The sequence below is a fragment of the Macaca thibetana genome, chromosome 8 (genome assembly GCF_024542745.1).
Source record: "Macaca thibetana thibetana isolate TM-01 chromosome 8, ASM2454274v1, whole genome shotgun sequence".
Lineage (NCBI taxonomy): Eukaryota > Metazoa > Chordata > Mammalia > Primates > Cercopithecidae > Macaca > Macaca thibetana.
In genome coordinates, this window is record NC_065585.1 from 13082007 (window position 1) to 13101382 (window position 19376).

At 45.1% G+C, this 19376-nt stretch overlaps 1 protein-coding gene across 1 annotated transcript in view; it reads left to right on the plus strand.

Moving 5' to 3' along the window:
• Nucleotides 1–19376, plus strand: part of OC90 (otoconin 90) — a 34914-nt gene that overhangs the window by 3093 nt on the left and 12445 nt on the right. Inside the window, exons 2-9 of the mRNA XM_050801606.1 lie at nt 1191–1283; nt 10375–10440; nt 11775–11831; nt 14541–14715; nt 15082–15194; nt 17452–17580; nt 17744–17785; nt 19074–19124. Coding sequence (XP_050657563.1) covers nt 1238–1283; nt 10375–10440; nt 11775–11831; nt 14541–14715; nt 15082–15194; nt 17452–17580; nt 17744–17785; nt 19074–19124 — 679 coding nt within the window. The 5' untranslated portion in view covers nt 1191–1237. The remainder of the gene's footprint in view (nt 1–1190; nt 1284–10374; nt 10441–11774; nt 11832–14540; nt 14716–15081; nt 15195–17451; nt 17581–17743; nt 17786–19073; nt 19125–19376) is intronic.

Sequence of the window (19376 nt, forward strand, 5' to 3'; positions counted from 1 at the left end):
GGCTTGGCCTCTGGGAGAACAAATTTTAGAAAGTACTCCTTCCTTCGGATTAATGCAACACTGCAGAGGACAAGCTTCAGAGTCAAGCACTGGCTTTTTCAGCATCTAGCTGACCCCCCGACCAAGTGCTTTTGTGCAGTGCACAACATGTACAGCCCTATCCAGCAGCCCCGTGTGTGCCACCAGGGTGGTATGGATCAAGATGTGTTATCATTCACACGCTGTCCCAAAAACATGTTCTAAAAGCAGAATATGCACAAGTCAACCGACCGTATTTACATTATTTATGGAGTTATATTCTAAGGGGGCAAAAACTATTTTAAAATCCCTCTGGTCTTTTCCCTGCCCCCCCCACCCCCAATCACCACCTCACCTCCGTTAAATATATAATGGACTGGCTAGAGTCCGTTGAGGGCCTTTTGAAGTTAAATATTTGCTGATCTCAGCAGATGGCAGCTACAGTTGAAAAGCAGTAGGGTTGCTGGACTCTGCCCACTTCGCCCCGTTGTCCCCAAAGCATCCTCTGAGGCGTATCTATTCTCAGGACCGCAACAAAGTATTCAAAACTCTCAAAAGCCAAGGAAGGAAGAGGGAGATGCTGCAGGAAAAGCTTTGTTTGCTAGCATGCAGCGCCACCATGTGGTTGTCGGATTTATTTATATGTCAAGTGATCATTGAAAGGTTCAAAGCGTGTATGTCAAAGGTGTTTTGGGAATGCTGGAATATCATAATATATGGGCTGTTTAAAATTCAATTAACAAAAGTCAAACTACAGCACTTGTTACCTTGCCTCCCTTCCGCATTAGTCTATGAGCAACTCAGAGGTAAGGAGTGTGTTTTCCTCACTTTGCATTCCTGGATCTTCAATCCTTAGATGCCTGACACGAGGCAGGCCTCGAATAAATGACCATGGAATCAATCAGTAAGTACAGAAAACCACGGCTTTGTCTTCAGGGAGCTCATGGCTACATTTCCATTTTACAGATGGATAAACTGAGTCTCAAGGAGGGAACATAGTCTTCTTAGAGGCACACTGTCAGTTAGTGGTAAAACGGGAACCTGCAGCCTGTCAGGGCTTTCTCCCTTTACCACATGCTTTGTGGGACCAAGAAAGGACATGGGGGTCCTGTGGGTTCCTTCATGGGAATTCTGAAAATGCATCCATCCTATTCCACTGGCTTCTCTTCCAGGAGTCTGTCCCAGTTGCTGCCTAAGCCCCATCCTTTGCTCTCCTGCTATGATTGCGTTTCTCCTCACGAGTGTGCTGATGATCCCCCGTGCTGGTGAGTAACGATATTTTACACCATAGTTCCAGCTTAGCATATAATTACTTGATATGAATACTGTCCCTTTAACATGCCCATCCCCACCATCTTTCCTACATATCTTTTAAATGTCCTTATTTTTCTATAAAATTGAGATAATTAAACATATTCCTTTCTGTCTTCTTGCTTTATTTCTTCCCTCTTTTATTAGTTTGCAACTATCTTGTGGTGACAAAAATGACAATTATATGCTCTACGATTATAAATGTTTACAAACATTTTTGGTACCTCCCAAGGGATTTTCTTCTCAAATGTTGACACCTACCTTTCAAAAAATTACAATCATAGAAAGTTTACGTGCAATCGTGTCCACTTACGTATGAATTGAACATGCTGTACGTGCAGCCCCAATTTTTTCAGGGCTAAGTTTGTGACCACCACTGAGATAAGTCTGCTTGCCCAACAAATTCACCAACTCTGGGCCCAGACACTGTAGCAGGGAAGGTCTGTTGTGGAGGCTTCTGACTGAAAGATGTGAGAGTGGTGTCTGAATCTGGGTCTTCTGAGAAACAGAAGCCCAAACTAGATCAAGTGTGCAGATTTCAGTAGAGGAAACACCTGTGAGGAAAAACATGGAGTGGCAACCGTGAAAGGCAGAGACCTTCAGAAAGTTCTGCACGTGAAGGAGACGGGCAGAGGGGAGGTGAATGTGCCCTAGATGTGTAAGCTGGCAAGGTCATCCAAGAGGAGCCGGAGGAGTCCCGTGTGCCCCAGGAGCCTTGCCCACTGTGGCATACCTACCTGCCCTGGGACATTGGCTGGTTGCAGGCATGAGGGGGACGAGGCCTCTCTATGAGCCCTGCCTTGGACTTCCAAGCATAGCCGTAGGCCCTCGGTCAGTTATGCTTCCTGTAGTTGCAGCAAGGTCCCTTCTCATGGCTTCCCCAGTGGCAATCTGAGTCAGATACAAGACAATGTGCGTGTTGACCATGGGGAGGGCCTCTGTGCATGGTGAGGTCTCTCCAGGGGTCTCTATCCCTGCAGCAGGACGGGGAGCAGCTTGCACGTTGGCTCCCTCAACACAGCCAGGGCAACAGCTGTGCTTCCTCTCCTCTCACTTGGAGTTGCCTTGTGACTTCCAAGGGCAGGCGTCAGCCAGTGGGATGGTGGCCACATTTGCATTAGGAGAGGGAGATCCCTTGGCCTTCCCACCTAAGCACATGCTTCCTTTGTCTGGGAGTTCTGCACTGAAGCTTATGCTGCAGTCCCCACATCACACCACCATATGTTGGCTCCCACTTCCCTGTTGTCCTCTGCGTGTTTGTTTCCTTCCAGATCCTCCGAGAAGGGACCTGAGGAAAAAGGTGGGTTTTGTGCAATCCTGGTTGATCTTTTTGGTAGAATACATAATACCATGAAATCCCATTCTAAAGCACTAATAGACATTATCATTCCACTATCTAAAGATGTTATATTCTAAGTTTGCTTCAAGTTTGCGAGACTAAGATTCTCTGACTCTAGCAGGCCACCTCTCACTGGCCATTTGATGGTGTGGTTCAACTATTGCATGTTCAGTCCTTCATTAAACAGTTATCGATTGAACTTGTGGTTTCTGTTATATATGTATAATGTAAGTATATACATATATCAATATATTACATACATCACAGTACTTACCTTCAAGTCCCTAGTTTAGTGGGGAAACAGTTACATAAACAGATCATTGCAACACGGAGTGACAGGTGCAACAAGAAAAGGATGTCCGCAACATTATGCTAGCACAGGGGCAGAGTCCCAGACCCAGGCCAGGTTGAGGGTCAGGCAGGGCTCCTTGAACTTTGAATGGAACCATAAAATGTCAGTGAGAGTGAGGGGAACAGACAAGAGGAAGGCATTCCAGGCCCCAGGGTGCAATACAAGCAAAGGCAGGATGGCAAGTAGTTTGCTGTCCAGAAAACCTAAGCTTTCCAGCATCTCTGGAGCATGAAGTTCAAGGTAGGAGATGATTCAGCAGAGGCAGCAGGGGCCAGATCAAGGAAGGCCATACGTACTGGGTGAGAAAAAGCTTTATAGCTTCATCCAGGAGTCTCGGTTTCATTGTCTATAAAATGGTAATGACAGAATGTGCCTCGCAGTACTGAGGAGAGGATCAGACAAGGTGATGCCTGCAAAACACAGCGTCCTGCTCCTGGAACAGGACAGATGCTCATCATCTTCTGCATGTATCAAACTTACTGAATCAGAATCAGTGACATTCTGGTGAGTTTTGTCCTTACATTGCCTCTGACCGTGCATCTCCCTAAACTGCACTGTTGGACTTTGTGAGTGAACTAATTTAGTCCTTGGGGATAAAGAGTTTCACATCCAGAGTGGCTATTTTAATTGCTGACAATAACGTGTGGGCATCTATATCCTGAAAGGAAGTGTGAGTGTGGGGGAGAAAGCACACCTTATCAACATCTGTAGGTAATAAGATTACCTCCCACCCTCCCGAAGAGGAACTTAATTATCAGTTGCACAGAGGAATAGAGCGCAGTAATTGCCAAGGAGCAGGCAAGATTTTACTACTGCTGCTGAAGTGGGCCGCAGGTATTCTTAGCTGTTGGTTATTATGCTGATTAATTTCCAAGGCAATTATGCCCAGTGAAAAATGTGCCAGATTTATTACATGGGCTTTGTGACAAGGGCTCAAATGGAACTGAAGTCACGAGTCTCCCTCCCTGCCTGAAAGTTTGCATTTTACAGGCCACAGTCCCCTCAAAGCCTGTAGTTCTCAGGTGGGAGGGAATTCCCTGTTCATGGGAACCATTCCGAGAACCTGGCAAAGGGAATACATGGCTGGCACTGGAACCTGAGAAATGCGTGGTCAGCTCCCACCCCTGCCCCTAGATGGAGCACCGGCCCTCCCAAGCAACCTTACAAAGCACCTTCCTTTCACCTTCAAACCAAAATCAGCCTGTTTTGTTTAGTCCACAAAATATTTTATTTTAAATTTGAGCCAAGAGTTTAAAATTGGAAGATTTTACCAAAATACTCAGATTTCAAAAAAAATTTTTTTTTTGAAAAATAAAAACGGGGAGACTCCTTTCTCAAGCCCCGGTGCTGAGTCACAACTGCCTGTCTTGCTGTAACTTGGGTCTGTCTGGTTCTCCACAGTCCCCACCATTCCCTGTTGCTTCCCAGCATTGGACTGCTACTTGTTTACATTATCTGCCCATCCCTGCAAAGATTTGGGTCTGCACTCCTCGGTCTTAAGTTGGACCCCATTTCCCACGTTACCGCCAAGAGTCCACATGTTATTTCATGTCATCTCTCAGTAAGATTTCATGTAATCTCACAATGTCCTGTGATATAAACACACAAATAGTTATCCCCATTCTACAGATGAGAAGACTGGAGTCAGAGAGATATAGAACTTTGCTCCTGGTCACAAAACCAAGAAGTTACCGAGCTGGAATGTGGATTCGCATTCGTTGTGCTCCAAAGCCCATGCTTTTTCTTCTGTGCCATGATACACATTAATGCCAAAGCTTCACAAAAGGAAGGTCTCATTAGCCTAGGAATAATTGTAGAAGGTGTCCTTGAGCTTGGCTAAAGAGAAGGCAGGAATTGGATAGGAGTTAGATAGGTGAGTAAAGGATGCCTCAAAAAAGGAGAAGAGAGAAAATAAAGTTGGATGTAGGGACAAGTGTGAGGGCTGCAGGGAACAGCATAGCCAGAGGAGGGATAACAGTGCGAGCACTTGGCTGGGGGTCAGGAATCCCAGATAGCAGTTCCCAGCCTGCCTTCAAGTTCTATCCAACAGTTTTCTCATCTCTAGAGTGGAGGCTGAATAGGATCATCTTTAGATCTCTTTAAACCCTGTTGGTTTTCCCTTCTTCAATGTGAAAAACAAATGCAGACTGTTGAGATCATCCATGAGCCTGGAATTATGCAGTTATATTATTAATATTATTATTATTATTTGAGACAGAGTTTCACTCTTGTTACCCAGGCTGGAGTGCAATGGCCTGATCTCAGCTCACAGCAACCTCCACCTCCCGGGCTCAAGAAATTCTCCTGCCTCAGCCTCCTGGGTAGCAGGGATTACAGTCATGTGCCACCACGCCCAGCTAATTTTGTACTTTTAGTAGAGATGGGGTTTTTCCATGTTGGTCAGGCTGGTCTTGAACAGGTGATCTGCGTGCCTGGGCCTCCCAAAGTGCTGGGATTACAGGTGTGAGCACCGCGCCTGGCCTGTGCAGTTATATTATATACATTGAGTCATTTTGTGTTTGGGAGCATCTTGCCAGGCAGATACAATTGTCTCATTTTACAGAGGATCAAAGTGAGGCTCAACGTGGAAAGACCACGTGCCCAAAGTCTCACAGCCCGCATGTAGGAAAGCGAAGCTTCTAACCTGGTCTCCTGATGTATTCAGTGTCTATTCCCATCCACTGCAGCCTCCCAGAATCCTTAAGCCAGAGGTGGCTTCAGTGAGTTTCGTGAACATCCCTGGGATCTTACTTAGAGGTAGGACATGTCCCATGTCCCAGGAAGAGGCTTATGTTACTGAGAACATGAGTGACAGATTCCAAAGTTACCCACCCCTAGTGAGCAAGTCTTCATGGATCATGCATTCTTATGACTCCACTGTCACTGTGCCTACTTAGAACCTTCCACAGCTTCCCCCGTGTGAGGTCTCCAAGGTCCACATCATTGACATCCTCCTCCCTTTGCAGTCTTCTTTCCTGCCAGCCTGCCCTATCCACAGCCAACTGCTTCCAGACCCTTCGGCTTTTGCTCCTGTTGACCCTTTACCTAGAAAGTCTCTGTAATGATCCAGTGAGGTAAGGCTTATTACTTCCATTCTGTCCAACAGAAAAATGAGGCTTTGAGAGTTGAGTGACTTATTAGGGTGACACAATGGTAGAGGTAAGGTTTTAAGTCAGGCCTGTTGGACGAAAAACCCTTATAATGCAGTCATATCTTACGTGAATTTGAATCATATAGAGGTGAGATGGTGCAATAGAAAACGCTAATGGCACATCAATTTATACAAATAGTTCAAAATAATGGATACTGGCACCCATCTTAGCAGTCCAAAGATGGCAGCTGAAGAAGTTATCATCTGTGATACGTTACAGCCATGTCACAGGGCCATGGCGACAGGTAATTGTTCATTAAATGGTTTGGCTTGAGCTCATGCTGAGAAATGCAACCTCAAACCAATAACTTGGGAATGGAAGTTGTGAAGAAGATTATACAGCTAAAAAATCTATGGAAACGGCTGTCCATCCTCAGGTACATCAGGCTATTAATTGAGAACGTTTTACAAAATACTATCAATGTTCTGAGAGAACAAAAAGCTGCTTTAAAGCAGGCACACTTTTACATCTTCAGAGAATGAAAGGGTGGGAGAACAGAAAAAAATGCTACTATCATGGCTATAAGATTAACACTCCTTCCTGCTCCCTAATATCCTTCTAAACAATCACCGTTATGCATTCATACATCCTGACCTGGAGCCCTTTACTCTGCACGTATCCACTGTGAAAACATAAAGGATGCAAGTTTTGAATTGCATGAGATCTTCAGGCACGTAGCTGGTTGGACTGGGTCTTTTTCCAGGCTTGATCACTAGACTGGGCTGCTTCCCCAAGAGCCTTGATTACTCATTAAGAAGCTGGAGATCTTAGAGAATTACAGAAGGTTTTGACCACTGGAGTGGTAGGAGACAAACTTAGGTCTGCAAGATTTGATAACATTGACACAAAAAAGTGTTGTAAAGGTGGAGGGAAATGACATCAGAAGGCATGCTACAGGTGCTTAAAGGTTATGCCAGTTATTTGTTACTATTATCATTAACATCTTCTTACGTCCACTGTTCCCTTTCCCCTCTTCATTAACGCGTGGGTTGCATTATTGGACATCACCTTCATCATCAACCTCATCATTTCACCGTGGAATTATCTTGGGGGACAAACTCATCATGGAATGATCTCTGGGGACACAGACACCTTTAGCAGGTTGAAGAGCAGCCTCCTAACCTACACACCCTGTTGGTGCCTTAGCCTCAGGCCCCCTGCAGGCAGGCCCTTTGGGGTGATGGGTCATGGGGAGTTACAGCTGCCCTCCTGTAGATTGTGCCTCAGCCCTCCCTTGTGATGAAGTTGGCCAAACACTGATCCTTATTCACTTTCCTGCTGTGCTCTGTGGCCGTGGCAGGTGCCACCTCTCTAAACCTCCGATATTTTACCTGTAAAAGAGGGGGGAGTGGGGACAAAAGAGTCACCTTGAGACTTTCCAGATTGAAGGACGAGGACCCTGGTCATTCTGTCCATTCCCTTGATGATACTTATTGATGCTGATAGAAGAACAGCTAAGGTGCAGAGTGTGGCTAAGGGGGTAAGGGGTTTTGGGAGAAGTTGCATAGGGTCATTAGAGGACAAGGGTTTTTCAGTCAGGAAAGATGGGAAAGAGGCAAAAGCAAGGACTTAATGCTGTGAAAATGTGAGGCGTGTTTGGGGAACCACAGCGGGTTCGTGCAGCTGGGACCATGCCCACCTTGGTCTCCATACTCCAACCATCGCGAATTGCTCTCAGTTCCTTCTGTGTGCCCTGGGTCCTGGGCCTTTACAATGGTTTCCCATTTATGAATAAAAGCTTGCTTTAAAAGAAAAATATATTTACCCTTTTTTAAGTGAGGTGGCTTATTTAAAACAATTTTTCTCACTGACATATTTGAAAGTTTTTCTTTTCAATTCTGTCAAATTTAGCTTAGTCTTTCCATGCTGTTATAACAAAATCCTACAGACTGGGTAATTTATAAAGAACAGAATTTTACTTCTAACAGTTTTGGAGGCAGGAAAGTCTCAGATCGAGGCACCAAATGATTCAGTGTCTGGTGAGGGCCTTCTCCTTTTATTCTCACATGGCAGAAGGGATGAGTGCTGTGTTCTCACATGAAAGAAGTGCGGAAGGGCAAATGGACCTAGCTATTTTCCTCCAGCCTTCTTAAAAGGATGCTAATCTCATGTATGAACGCAAAACACTCATGGCCTAATCACCTCTCAAAGGCCCCAATTTCTAACACCATCACCTTGAGGTTTAAGTACTAAGATATAAATTTTGGAGGAACACACACATTCAAACCATAGCAGGGTACATTGACGACAGTGAATAATGCATAGATGATCATTTTATAATTCTAATTTTTAAATGTTTACTGTTTCACAATTTTTATAACTTATTTTTGTTCATTCTAATCAGCACTTTACCGTAGTTTCCCATTTACAAATAAAAGTTTCCTTTAAAAATAAAAAGACTTACCTTTTTAAAAGCAACGTGGCTTTTTTTTTTTTTTTAATCTCACACTGACAGATTTAAAATTGTCTCTTTTCAATTATGTCAAAATTAGCTTTATATATTTTGGATCATGTTATTATGCACATACAAACTTAGAGCCACTGGAACTCTCAGGTGAAACAAACTTTTTATAATTGGAAAGTAAATAAAATTACCCTCTAATAAAACAAAAAAAAAGTGAGTTGACTTAAAATGTTGCATTAAGAAATGTTATTATGTGCATACAAATTTAGAGTCACTGTAACTCCCAGATGAAATAAACCTTTTTATAATTGAAAAGTAAATCAAATTCTCCTTTAAAAAAAAAGTGAGTTGACTTAAAAGTGTGCATTAAGAAATAATAGTAGAGGCAATATGCTAGTGACTGAAGTTTGAGGAACCTTGTGGGGATGGTATATTGGTAGTGCCAGTCCTGGTACTGGTAGCCAGGACAAGCACCCACTGTTGTTACTCCTCACCAGTGGTGGTTTTGTCTCCACTAGGAAGGACTCGGTGAGTCTCAGTGACTCTCTCAGTTATGTGTTGTGGAAACTCCAAAGGAATGAGTTTTATCAGAGGAAACTGTGTATGGAAGGATTTCCTACTGGTATCTGTGGCTAGAGGCCAGGGATCTTGCTAAATATACAGCATAGAACAATCTTGCTAAATATCAATGCACAGGACAATCCCTAGGAACAGAAAATTTCGCAACCCAAAATGTCAATAATGTGAAGCTGAGAAACTTGCTCTAAGCCAAGCAAGGCCAACTCAGACACCACCTGGGGGCATCTTCCTGAACAGATTTAATCTAACATGCTTCTGTGAAGGATGGCCCTTTGCAACTTTCAGATTGATAGGGCTTCCACACAGTGTCAGACGGACAGTGCTGACTCCATAACTCTGCACATGATGAAGAAAGACAAAACTCTTTTGGCCATTTCCAACTACTTACAAGCTTTATATTGCTGGGGAAAGAAAATACGAGCGGGAACAAGTCTGTAAGTTCTCAGAGCTTTTAGGGAACAAATTTGTGTTCAACCTGGGATTCTAGCTCCCATATATTTGTCCCATTCGCCCAGGCTGCATCTTCACACCCCCAGCATGATGAAGTGCTGGCTGAAGGTGCTGGTTGTATTTGGGTACTGGTAGTACTAGGACAATATTGTTATTATAACGCTAAGCAACATTTCGCAAGGTGAGGTTTCAGGACAATCTGCTTCAAAACTAGTTGGGGACTTGCTAAAATTGCTTCTTTCTGAGTCCCAGTCCAGAGCGGCTGAATCAAACTTAAGTGAGAGCATAGGAATCAGAATGTTTACGGAGTCTGCATCCCAGGTGATTCCCATGCTGATAGTCTGGGGAAAACCCGTATCCTCTATTATTATATAAACTCCTTGGAGGTTGGGGGTATTTTTCGTGTATTTACCTCTTTCCACCAGGGCTTTATGTCAAGAAAGTCCAAAACAAACCTGCAATCTAAGTAAACCAGGATATTTCATACACGAAGATGGCTTCAAGATAAGTCTCCAAACCTCTCCATCCCCAACCAGAATACCACTGTTAAGGCTTACCAATATAAGACACCAGGGCTACCCCAGCCATCCCCTTATTTCCTTCAGGAACTACCTCCTAATCTGGTGCATAGCAGGCTCTAGGAAATGTGCGTGGAATTGAATTTATGTGAATTCCCATTGTTTTCCTGACTGTCACCTTCTGGCCTTAGCCCAGTAAGTGAATGGTATCAGTGTTTGTGCTTACCCTACTTTCTTTTCCTTATTTATAGGGGGCCATCCTCTGGACACCCCACACCTTCCACAGGAGCTGCCTCCAGGACTCCCAAACAATATCAGTAAGGATTCTTGGAACTTTTCTTAGGAGAGAGTATAAAGTTGTCTAGGATATTGGCAGAGAAAATGACCTCTTCTGAATACACCTTAGAGCCACTCACTGCTGTGGCATTTCTAAGTAAAGGGATTGAAGTGGGACTCAAAGCATCTCCCCAACAACCTCCCCTGGTGTCTGACCCCTGCTTGGCTCTCAGGTGAGACAAAGTCTAAACATTTCTGTCAAAGACAAAGGTCAGCTGTAAAGGGAAACCAGGAGAAGGCAAGAAATGGGCTGATGTGAAGGTTATATATTAACTGTATCTTAACTGTATCTTAGCTTCAGATTGAGCTCTGAGCTTCCAAGAAGGCAAGACCAAGAGGAATAAATGATATATTGCTTGCTCTGGTTGTAAAAAAGGAGGATCCATATATATTTCCCAGGGAAGTGAAAATTTTCTCAGCGATAGTTTATAAACACTTCTCAGGTGGGTCCCTGAAGGTGGGCATGGCTGAAGACCATAATGCATAGTGAATTCGTTGGTGATGTCAGCCCTGAATCAAGCGTTGATTTCCAACCTTTCAGAGCAGTGAGTTGGGTCAACCGAATTATTCATGTGTGAGTCCATACATGCAAAGTAATCAGTCCCATTCAGATGCAAATGACAAGTGGCCTCTCCAAATGGCATAACTTCTAGAGGAAGTGCAATGCCCACCAGGAGGCCTTCTTTAATTAGACATTAAGACTCACAGGCCACACTTTGCATTTAGAAGAATCAAAGCTAAGGAACACAGCATGCCCGCAGGCCACGGCAACCACTCCTCTGCAGCAAGAGTAGCCCTCACAGCAATCTACACAGCAGTTATCTGGGGATCCCAGCTAACAAACAGCTCAGGTGCAAGAGAATGGGACTTACATGGAGCAGCTGTATGACCAGCCCCAGCTTAGAAGCTTCATTCTCCATAGGAATCAGTATATCTAGTAATGACTTCACGGGTATAATTTCTAGGACACCCAGTAGGATGACCGTTTATAAGAGTCATCACACTGAATAAGACCCACTATGATGATTTCCTACCAGGTATTTATAGTTCACCCATAATTCCTGCCAGTCCAGATATACCTTACCACCCAGGGGTCATTTCTACCACTGTGCAATGCTGCCCAGTAACGGAATTCACATTTCATCTCTATCAGGTTTCCATGGTAACCTGTTGGTAGAAAGCTAGCTTAGCCCAAGGTCAAATTTGTCTTTAGAGAATGAAGAAAGGTTTCATGTACACTTTACCTAGAGGGTGGACAGGGAGGGGAAAAAACAGAAAAACCAAGACTCTCATTTGTTTTCTTTCTCACACTTAGATATCACATTCTTCAGTGGGATGTTTAAAAATGTGGAAAGTGTGACTGAAATTTTTGGTAAGTTAAGTCTAAAATTGCTTTTATCCACCAGAGGTCAGGGCATGTGTGGAAAATCTAAGGAAATTGCAAGGGCCTTGGTCTCAACCTTCGGAGTTCCCATGGCCTCCACAGCTACCACCCAAAAAGGTGACCCAAGCTCTGACAAGAGTAATGGTGTCTTTTATTGCAGGGTGAGCCACTGAGCTACCATGTGCCTTCCTATTCCTTACTTCATTACTCAAAACTCTCCAGGAGGGGAATGGTATCCCCATTTTATAGAAAAGGAAACTCAACCTGAGGGAGTTGAGTGACTTGCCCGAGACCACCCAACTAGAAGGGAGGAGCTCTCCTTGGAGTCTAGAGCTTAGTCCTGTACATCAAAGTAGTTTTATTTTTCTTCCCTGACTAGTAAATATAAAGTTTAAGAATGTCAAAGTGTGTTAAGTATCCCATTTATCAACTCAAAATCTATTATGTGACTATCAGGACACCATGATGGTTCCTATCATCAAATACTAAAAGTACCAAAAAAAATAAGACTATAATACAATTGACATGAACAAAGACACTCAGAATTACTTTGGGTTGGGCCATGCTGGGCATAAGGCTGCGCTTAAACTGTGTATATAGCTAAGTGCAGGTGCCTTGTAAGTTTCTGAATGAAAATGCATATTTACATAAATACACACATGCATAAAGCTTAATGTTGCTTTTTCAATCAGCATAGAATTCTGTCTTTATTTTTCTAATTAGGCCTTGTGGGTACAAAAAATGGGAAAGGAAGTTTGAATGAGGTGGAACTGGTCCTCACAAACTACTCCTGATCCCCTTAGGCTCTGTCTTGTGACCCCGTGCATGTTAAATCAGTAGTGAAGGGTAACCCATGCAGCCCTCAAGGATCCTCTAGTCAGAAAGGTAGAGAACAGGGAGGAGAATGCCAGCTTTAGAGTCGAAAAGAGTTGATATGGTTTTCTTGCCAATTTTGTTTGCTGAATACTTTACGGCAAATCATCATCCCTGGTTGATGCCTTGGGCATGTCTTTGGCCTTCAGTTTGTTTACTGTGAAATGTAAAGCAAGTTTATTTATTATGAATTGGCAGTGACAGAAAACATCTGCCTTACAGGGTTAACAGGAGGCCTATGGGACAACAGACAAAGCAAATGCTTTCCAATGCATTACACACTCCGCCAGGCTGAACTATTGTGCTAGTGAAAGCACTTAGTGCAGCTTCTGACACCTAATGGGTGCTCGAAAGTTGTGAATGTCTGTACCACATTTCTTCGCATATTGGCTTATAGTTTTATAGTGTCATCACCATATCATTTGAGATCCATTCCACAAACTAATAGTGACTCAAATAATAAAGACATGTGTGCAACATTTTCTTTATCCAATCCACTGTTGATGAGAACCTAGGTTGATTCTATGTCTTTGCTATTGTCAATGGTGCTGCAATGAACATACAGATGCATGTGTCTTTTTGACAGAATGAACTATTTTCCTTTGGGAATATACCCAGTAGCGGAATTCCTGGGTCAAATAGTAGTTCTATTTTAGGTTATTTGAGAAATCTCCAAATTGCTTTTCACAGTAGCTGAACTAGTTTGCATTCCCACCAGTCAGTGTATAAGCAATCCCTTTTCTTTGCAGCCTGGCCAACATCTGTTGTTTTCTGATTTTTTAATAATCACCATTTTGACTGGTGTGAGATGGTGTCTCATTGTAGTTTGGATTTGTATTTAGCATGGAGGGAGTTTGAGGCCATTATCCTAAGTAACTTAATATAAGAACAGAAATACAAATACCACATATTCTCACTTTATAAATGGGAGCTAAGCATTAAACGCACATGAACGTAAAGACGAGAACAATAGCCGCTGGGGACCACTAGTCAGGGAGGGCGGCGGTCATAGGCTGAAAAATCTCCAGTTGGGTACCGTGCTGCCTGGGTGAGGGGATTGTTGGGAACCTGAGCCTCAGTATCAATTTACCCATGTGGCAAACCTGCCTGTGTATCCTTTAATCTATAATAAAAGTTGATTTTTTAAAAAAATAAATAACAACAAGAATAAAGACATTTCATTACCTCAAGTGGTGTGAAGTCACCAGGATGCATGAGGTAGCTCAACACAGGTATCAAAGACCCGCAGGCTCTGTCTGTCTTGCTCCACTGCTACCCTGAGCATATTGGCTTTTCAACTGTAGACTTGGGCCCTCCTGATTGTAATGTGGTTGCTGCAGCTCCAGCTAGCACATCCTCATCCACATTCAAGGTAGAAAAAAAGGTGTCGATCAAAGGGATCGTCCCACATGCCTTTATTCTTAGTTAGAAAAGAAATATTTCCCAGACAACACTTACAGACTTTCCCTTAAGGTTTTTTGGCCAAATCTGGGTCACATGCATAACCATAGACCAATCAGTTGGTGATATGGGATTACCATGACCAGCCGAGAATGATGATGAAATACCCTCAGGAACTTAGGGAGAAGGCTCACCTTCCTTAAGAACTTACTAGTTTTGTTAGTAAGGAAGAAGGGATAAAAGGCTGTGAGATAGAAAACCAGCAGGGATGATGGCTTAGTCTAAAATAGTCTTATTACATAGTAGGTGCTTACTAGGTTGATACGGCATCATTAGCCTGAGGTATAGGAAGTCCAGGGGTCAGGGACTCCCTCCGAGATCTAGTTCCCAGTGCTCATCAGGCCCTGTCCCCCACCCCCACAGATTGCCTGGGCCCCCACTTCACCTGGCTGCAGGCTGTCTTCACCAATTTCCCCGTGCTGATCCAGTTCGTCAATGGTATGAAGTGTGTGGCTGGTCTCTGCCCCCGAGACTTTGAAGACTATGGCTGTGCCTGCAGGTTTGAGATGGAAGGGGTGCCTGTGGATGAATCTGACAGGTAAGTGAGTTTCACAGGTGAGCAAGACCAAAAGGTGAGCTCATGGGAGGTCTGGTTGATACCTTGGCAAGAGCACAAATACGGAAAAGTCCCCGGACTTGGGACTCAGGAAAGGGTTTAATTCCTCTACCTACTAGTTGGGTGACACATCTTTACATGGCAATGTCATCTGTGATCAGCTCTCGCTCTAGAAAGTTATTAAGATCCTATGTTATGTCTGTTATGCAAAACTTCATTTTAGTGCACTGAATATTCAAAACAAACCACTGCCAGGATCCATCCAGAGACACAGAGAGATCATGAGCTGCCTGCCCTCCCTCACTCTAACCCACACTCTCACCCTGCCTCTTCCCTGCCTTCCTGCAGCTGCTGCTTCCAACACCGCAGGTGCTATGAGGAGGCCGCTGAGATGGACTGTCTCCAAGACCCTGCCAAGCTGAGCACAGAGGTCGATTGTGTCGGCAAGAAGATCATATGTGGTAAGCATCTCCAGGTGTCCCGGGGCCTGGGCCCAGAAATGACAGTCCAGGGACCCCAAGCCTGGACCAGGCTGAGGGCATTGTGATCCTCCCACATCATCATCGCCATTGGCAGCATCACTGGCAGCACTTAGAGCCCCACGAGGGCCGGATCACACGAGAGCTAGATCAGTGGCATCTGTATCTTTCATGGGGTAGATGCACGATAAATGTGTTTGAGTTGAAATATTAGCTGATCGGCAAATTATTTGATGTATAATTTTATACTTCTACAACCCTGAGACCTTGGGAAGGGCAAATTGTTTGCTACTTACACATTGTGTAGCATTGCAGAATTATTTAACTCCTCTGACGCTCAAAAAGGGGAGGAGAAACCTACGTCAGAGATTAGTTGTGAAAATCAAACTACACAATGCTTGTGAAATGGTTAGCACAGGGACTGGCGTATGTTAAGAACTCAGAGACGGACGTGGAGGTGGAAGTAGTGATATGTGAATAAGGCTTGCGGTGGTGGTTACCAGTAAGAATCAGAAACACATAGGTTCAAATCTCAGCTCCCACCTTATTTACTGTGTGACTCCAGGAATTTTATTTCATGTCTCTAGGCAACCCTGGAAGAGGTAGAATATGCAAAGACACGGAGGGAAAACAGAACACAGCATGTAGGGGGTCCTGTATTAGAGCCATACTTTATGTGTGTTTATTATGTGCCGTAGGCTTATACACAGAAACTCCGACCTTCCTTACAACCCTATTTAGATATGGGCATTGTCTGCAGCTTAAATAACTTGCCCAAAGCCACACAGCTGCAAAGAGGCAAAGTCAAGGTTTGAATTCTGATCTGACTAACACTCAAGTCTATATAACATGGACTGGCTGGAGTATGGAGCATCAAGGAGGAACTGAGGGGAGGAGGTGGGTATGAACCACCAGGTGGGAGGCACAGTGAACCCAGAAAACATGATTCATTCATCCACTCAACGTATATGTATTGTGCACTTACACCAATGCAAGACAGTCTTCTGTGTTGCGGATAGCCTGACCTTCTGGAAAGTCCTCACCATTGTCAGACACTGAAGCTATCCAAAACAAATCGTATAGTATGTTAGAGAGGGACAAGAGCTGTGGAGGAAAATGAATCAGGGGAAAGGCCTGTGGAGGGAAAGGGGGGGTTCTCTTTAAATGGGAAGGTCAAGAAAAGCCTCCCTGAGATGACGAGAGTAGAGGATGACCTAAAGAATGGGTGGGAAGGCATCCTTGCAGATATATGGGAGAGGAGCAAAGCAGACAGAGGAACAGCTCATGGACCAGCCCTGAGGCTTGAGATGCCTGGTGTGGTTGAGAAATAGGGGAGAAGTGAGACACAGATGGGTTGATGAGGAGGGAGTGGAAGAGGATGTAACCTGAGAAGGAATAGGGGCTGTGGGTGGGGGGAACAATCATGTGACATTTTCTAGGTGACAATGAGACTTGTAGGTTGAGGTGGGAAGACGGTGGAAGGTTCTGAACAGAATAAAGGCATGGTTAGACCTGAATTTCTAAAGGATTGTTCTGACTCCTGGATGAGAGTAGACTGAGCAGCAGGGCGGAAACAGGGGGGTGTAGTTAGGACGCCACTACCATGACCAGGCACGAGACAACAGGGCCTCTGCCCAGTGTGATAGAGTGCAGGCGTGGAGATGTGGTCAGACTCCATGTTGAAAGCGGAGCCGGCCGGGCGCGGTGGCTCAAGCCTGTAATCCCAGCACTTTGGGAGGCCGAGACAGGTGGATCACGAGGTCAGGAGATCGAGACCATCAAACCCCGTTTCTACTAAAAAATACAAAAACAAAAACTAGCCGGGCGAGGTGGCGGGCGCCTGTAGTCCCAGCTACACGGGAGGCTGAGGCAGGAGAATGGCGTAAACCCGGGAGGCGGAGCTTGCAGTGAGCTGAGATCCGGCCACTGCACTCCAGCCTGGGCGACAGAGCGAGACTCCGTCTTAAAAAAAAAAAAAAAAAGAAAAGAAAGAAAGAAAGAAAGTGGAGCCAATGGAATTGCTTGCTGCCCTGGGTGCAAGTGTGAGAGAAGAGGAGTGGGTATGGGCCTGGTTTCGGTCTACACACCTAAAGAGATAGAGCTGACATGAATGAGATGGAGATTGCAAGGGGAGTGGGGTTTTGGCGGGGGAGATGGGGAACTCAGTCTTGGAGCTTGCATTACTTCTTGGGATTCCAGGTGAGATCTTTCCAACCAGCTGTGCTCTTGCTCTGTGCAGAGTCCAGGGACCACTGTGAGCACCTGCTGTGTACCTGTGATAAGGCTGCCATAGAGTGCTTGGCTCGGTCCAGCCTCAACTCTTCCCTGAACCTTCTGGACACCTCCTTCTGCCTGGCTCAGACTCCAGGTAGGAAGAACCTGGCTGCATCAGCCGTGGGGTTGAGGATGTGGACAGGAGCTGGTTTGGGACCAGTCATTGGTGCATGTCTCTAGGTGCCAAGTCCAGCATCTTCAAACCTTCCCTGAAACCCACTGCTCTCAACAGACTTTCCAATGTGTTTTCTTTTCAGAGACAGCCATCAAGGAAGAGTCGACAACACTTCTGCCCAGAGGTAAGGCCTCCCAGGGTTGCTGGCTCTTGAACCACAAGGGCCCAGATGCTGACGGGAGCTGGTAGATACACCTCCTCCACCAGGCCTGCCTCACTGGAGCTGGAATGACTGTGACACTGGAAGTGACCCTGTCTTCCCTGGCTAGGAGATGTGCTACTTCTGATATACCCGATTCAAATGCCCAACATCAAATGGCCCTAGTGCAAACTCAGCCCCATACTGTGTGAACAGGTGTGAATTTATTCCAGTGTGGATGTAGATCCCAAGTTCATTCTCTCCTCTTTCTCACTCTGTAGTCAGAGCCCTGATATGTAGTGTGACTGGGACAGGACGTAGCGCTTAGGTGGAGTGAGGTCTCTCCTAGCTAAGGAAGCTCCTGGCTGCCACAGTTTCCCAGGAGCAGACCCACTACCTCCTCCTCTCCCTTCTTCCCCTTTCTCCACGCACTCTCCAGAACTTGCAGCAGAAGGGGCAGCCTGAGCCCAACAGGCTTTTTGAAGGGGAGGCTGCTTTTCACATGCTTCTTTTCAGAACAGGGTAGGTGCTTAATAACTGTCCACTGAACTAAGCAAGTGATGATTCCTAATCTAAAATATGGATCTTGCCAAAAATGGGAGTCAGGTTTATGCCTGCCACTCCTTGTTCACCAGTTTCCATGATCTCTCAGTCCCAACACCTTTAGGCATCTGGGGATAAGAAGCCCAACAAGGTACAGCTTGGCGGAGCATCCCTCCTCTCCTGGGGTCGGAGTCTCTCTCCCAGAACTAGTCATGCAGTGTTTGGTGTTTGTTAAAGAGAAAGCAGGTGTGTGTGTGCGTGCATGAGTGTGTGTGGATGTGTGCATGGGCATGTATGGGGTGTGCATGTGTGTACATGTGTGTGAGTGTGAATGCATGTGCATGAGTGTGTGCATATGTGCATGTCATATCTCTATGTATCTTCTGAGTCCAGCACTCTTTTTATCCTCAACACCTCTGCCTCCCTTTGGAACAGAGGTCTTCTGAAGCTAGGATATCTTTGAGGTTTTCAGTTCTTTCGTTGCCTTCAGCCAGGATCTGAACCTGAACCCAGCTGTGGCTGTGCTCCCTTCTGAGCTGGGTTCTTGCAGGGCACACCATGTTCTGGGAAAAGTAACAGGGGCAAGTGACTCCTAAGACAGGATGAACAACCCTTCTTAGCAACCCTTTTCTCAGCCCCTTTACTCCCTTGGGCCAGCAATCCCCAGCCTGTGCTAGATTTTGACACCGTGTTGCATTAGTCACTGCTACTGGGAGCTCTCTCTTTCCAGTGGTTCCTGTGGAGCCCACAGACACCAGCCTGACAGCCCTTTCAGGAGAAGGTGAGTCAAAAGGAACTGGTGTGGAACCCAAAGACATGCAATGAGAGTGGGGAGGTGCTATACACTTTTAAACAACCAGATCTCACAAGAGCTCACTGTCATGAGAACAGCATCAAAGGGATGGTGTTAAACTATTCATGAGAAATCCACCCCCGTGATCCAATCATCTCCCACCAGGCCCCACCTCCAACACTGGGGATTACATTTCAACATGAGATTTGGGTGGGGACACATATCCAAACTATCTCAGTT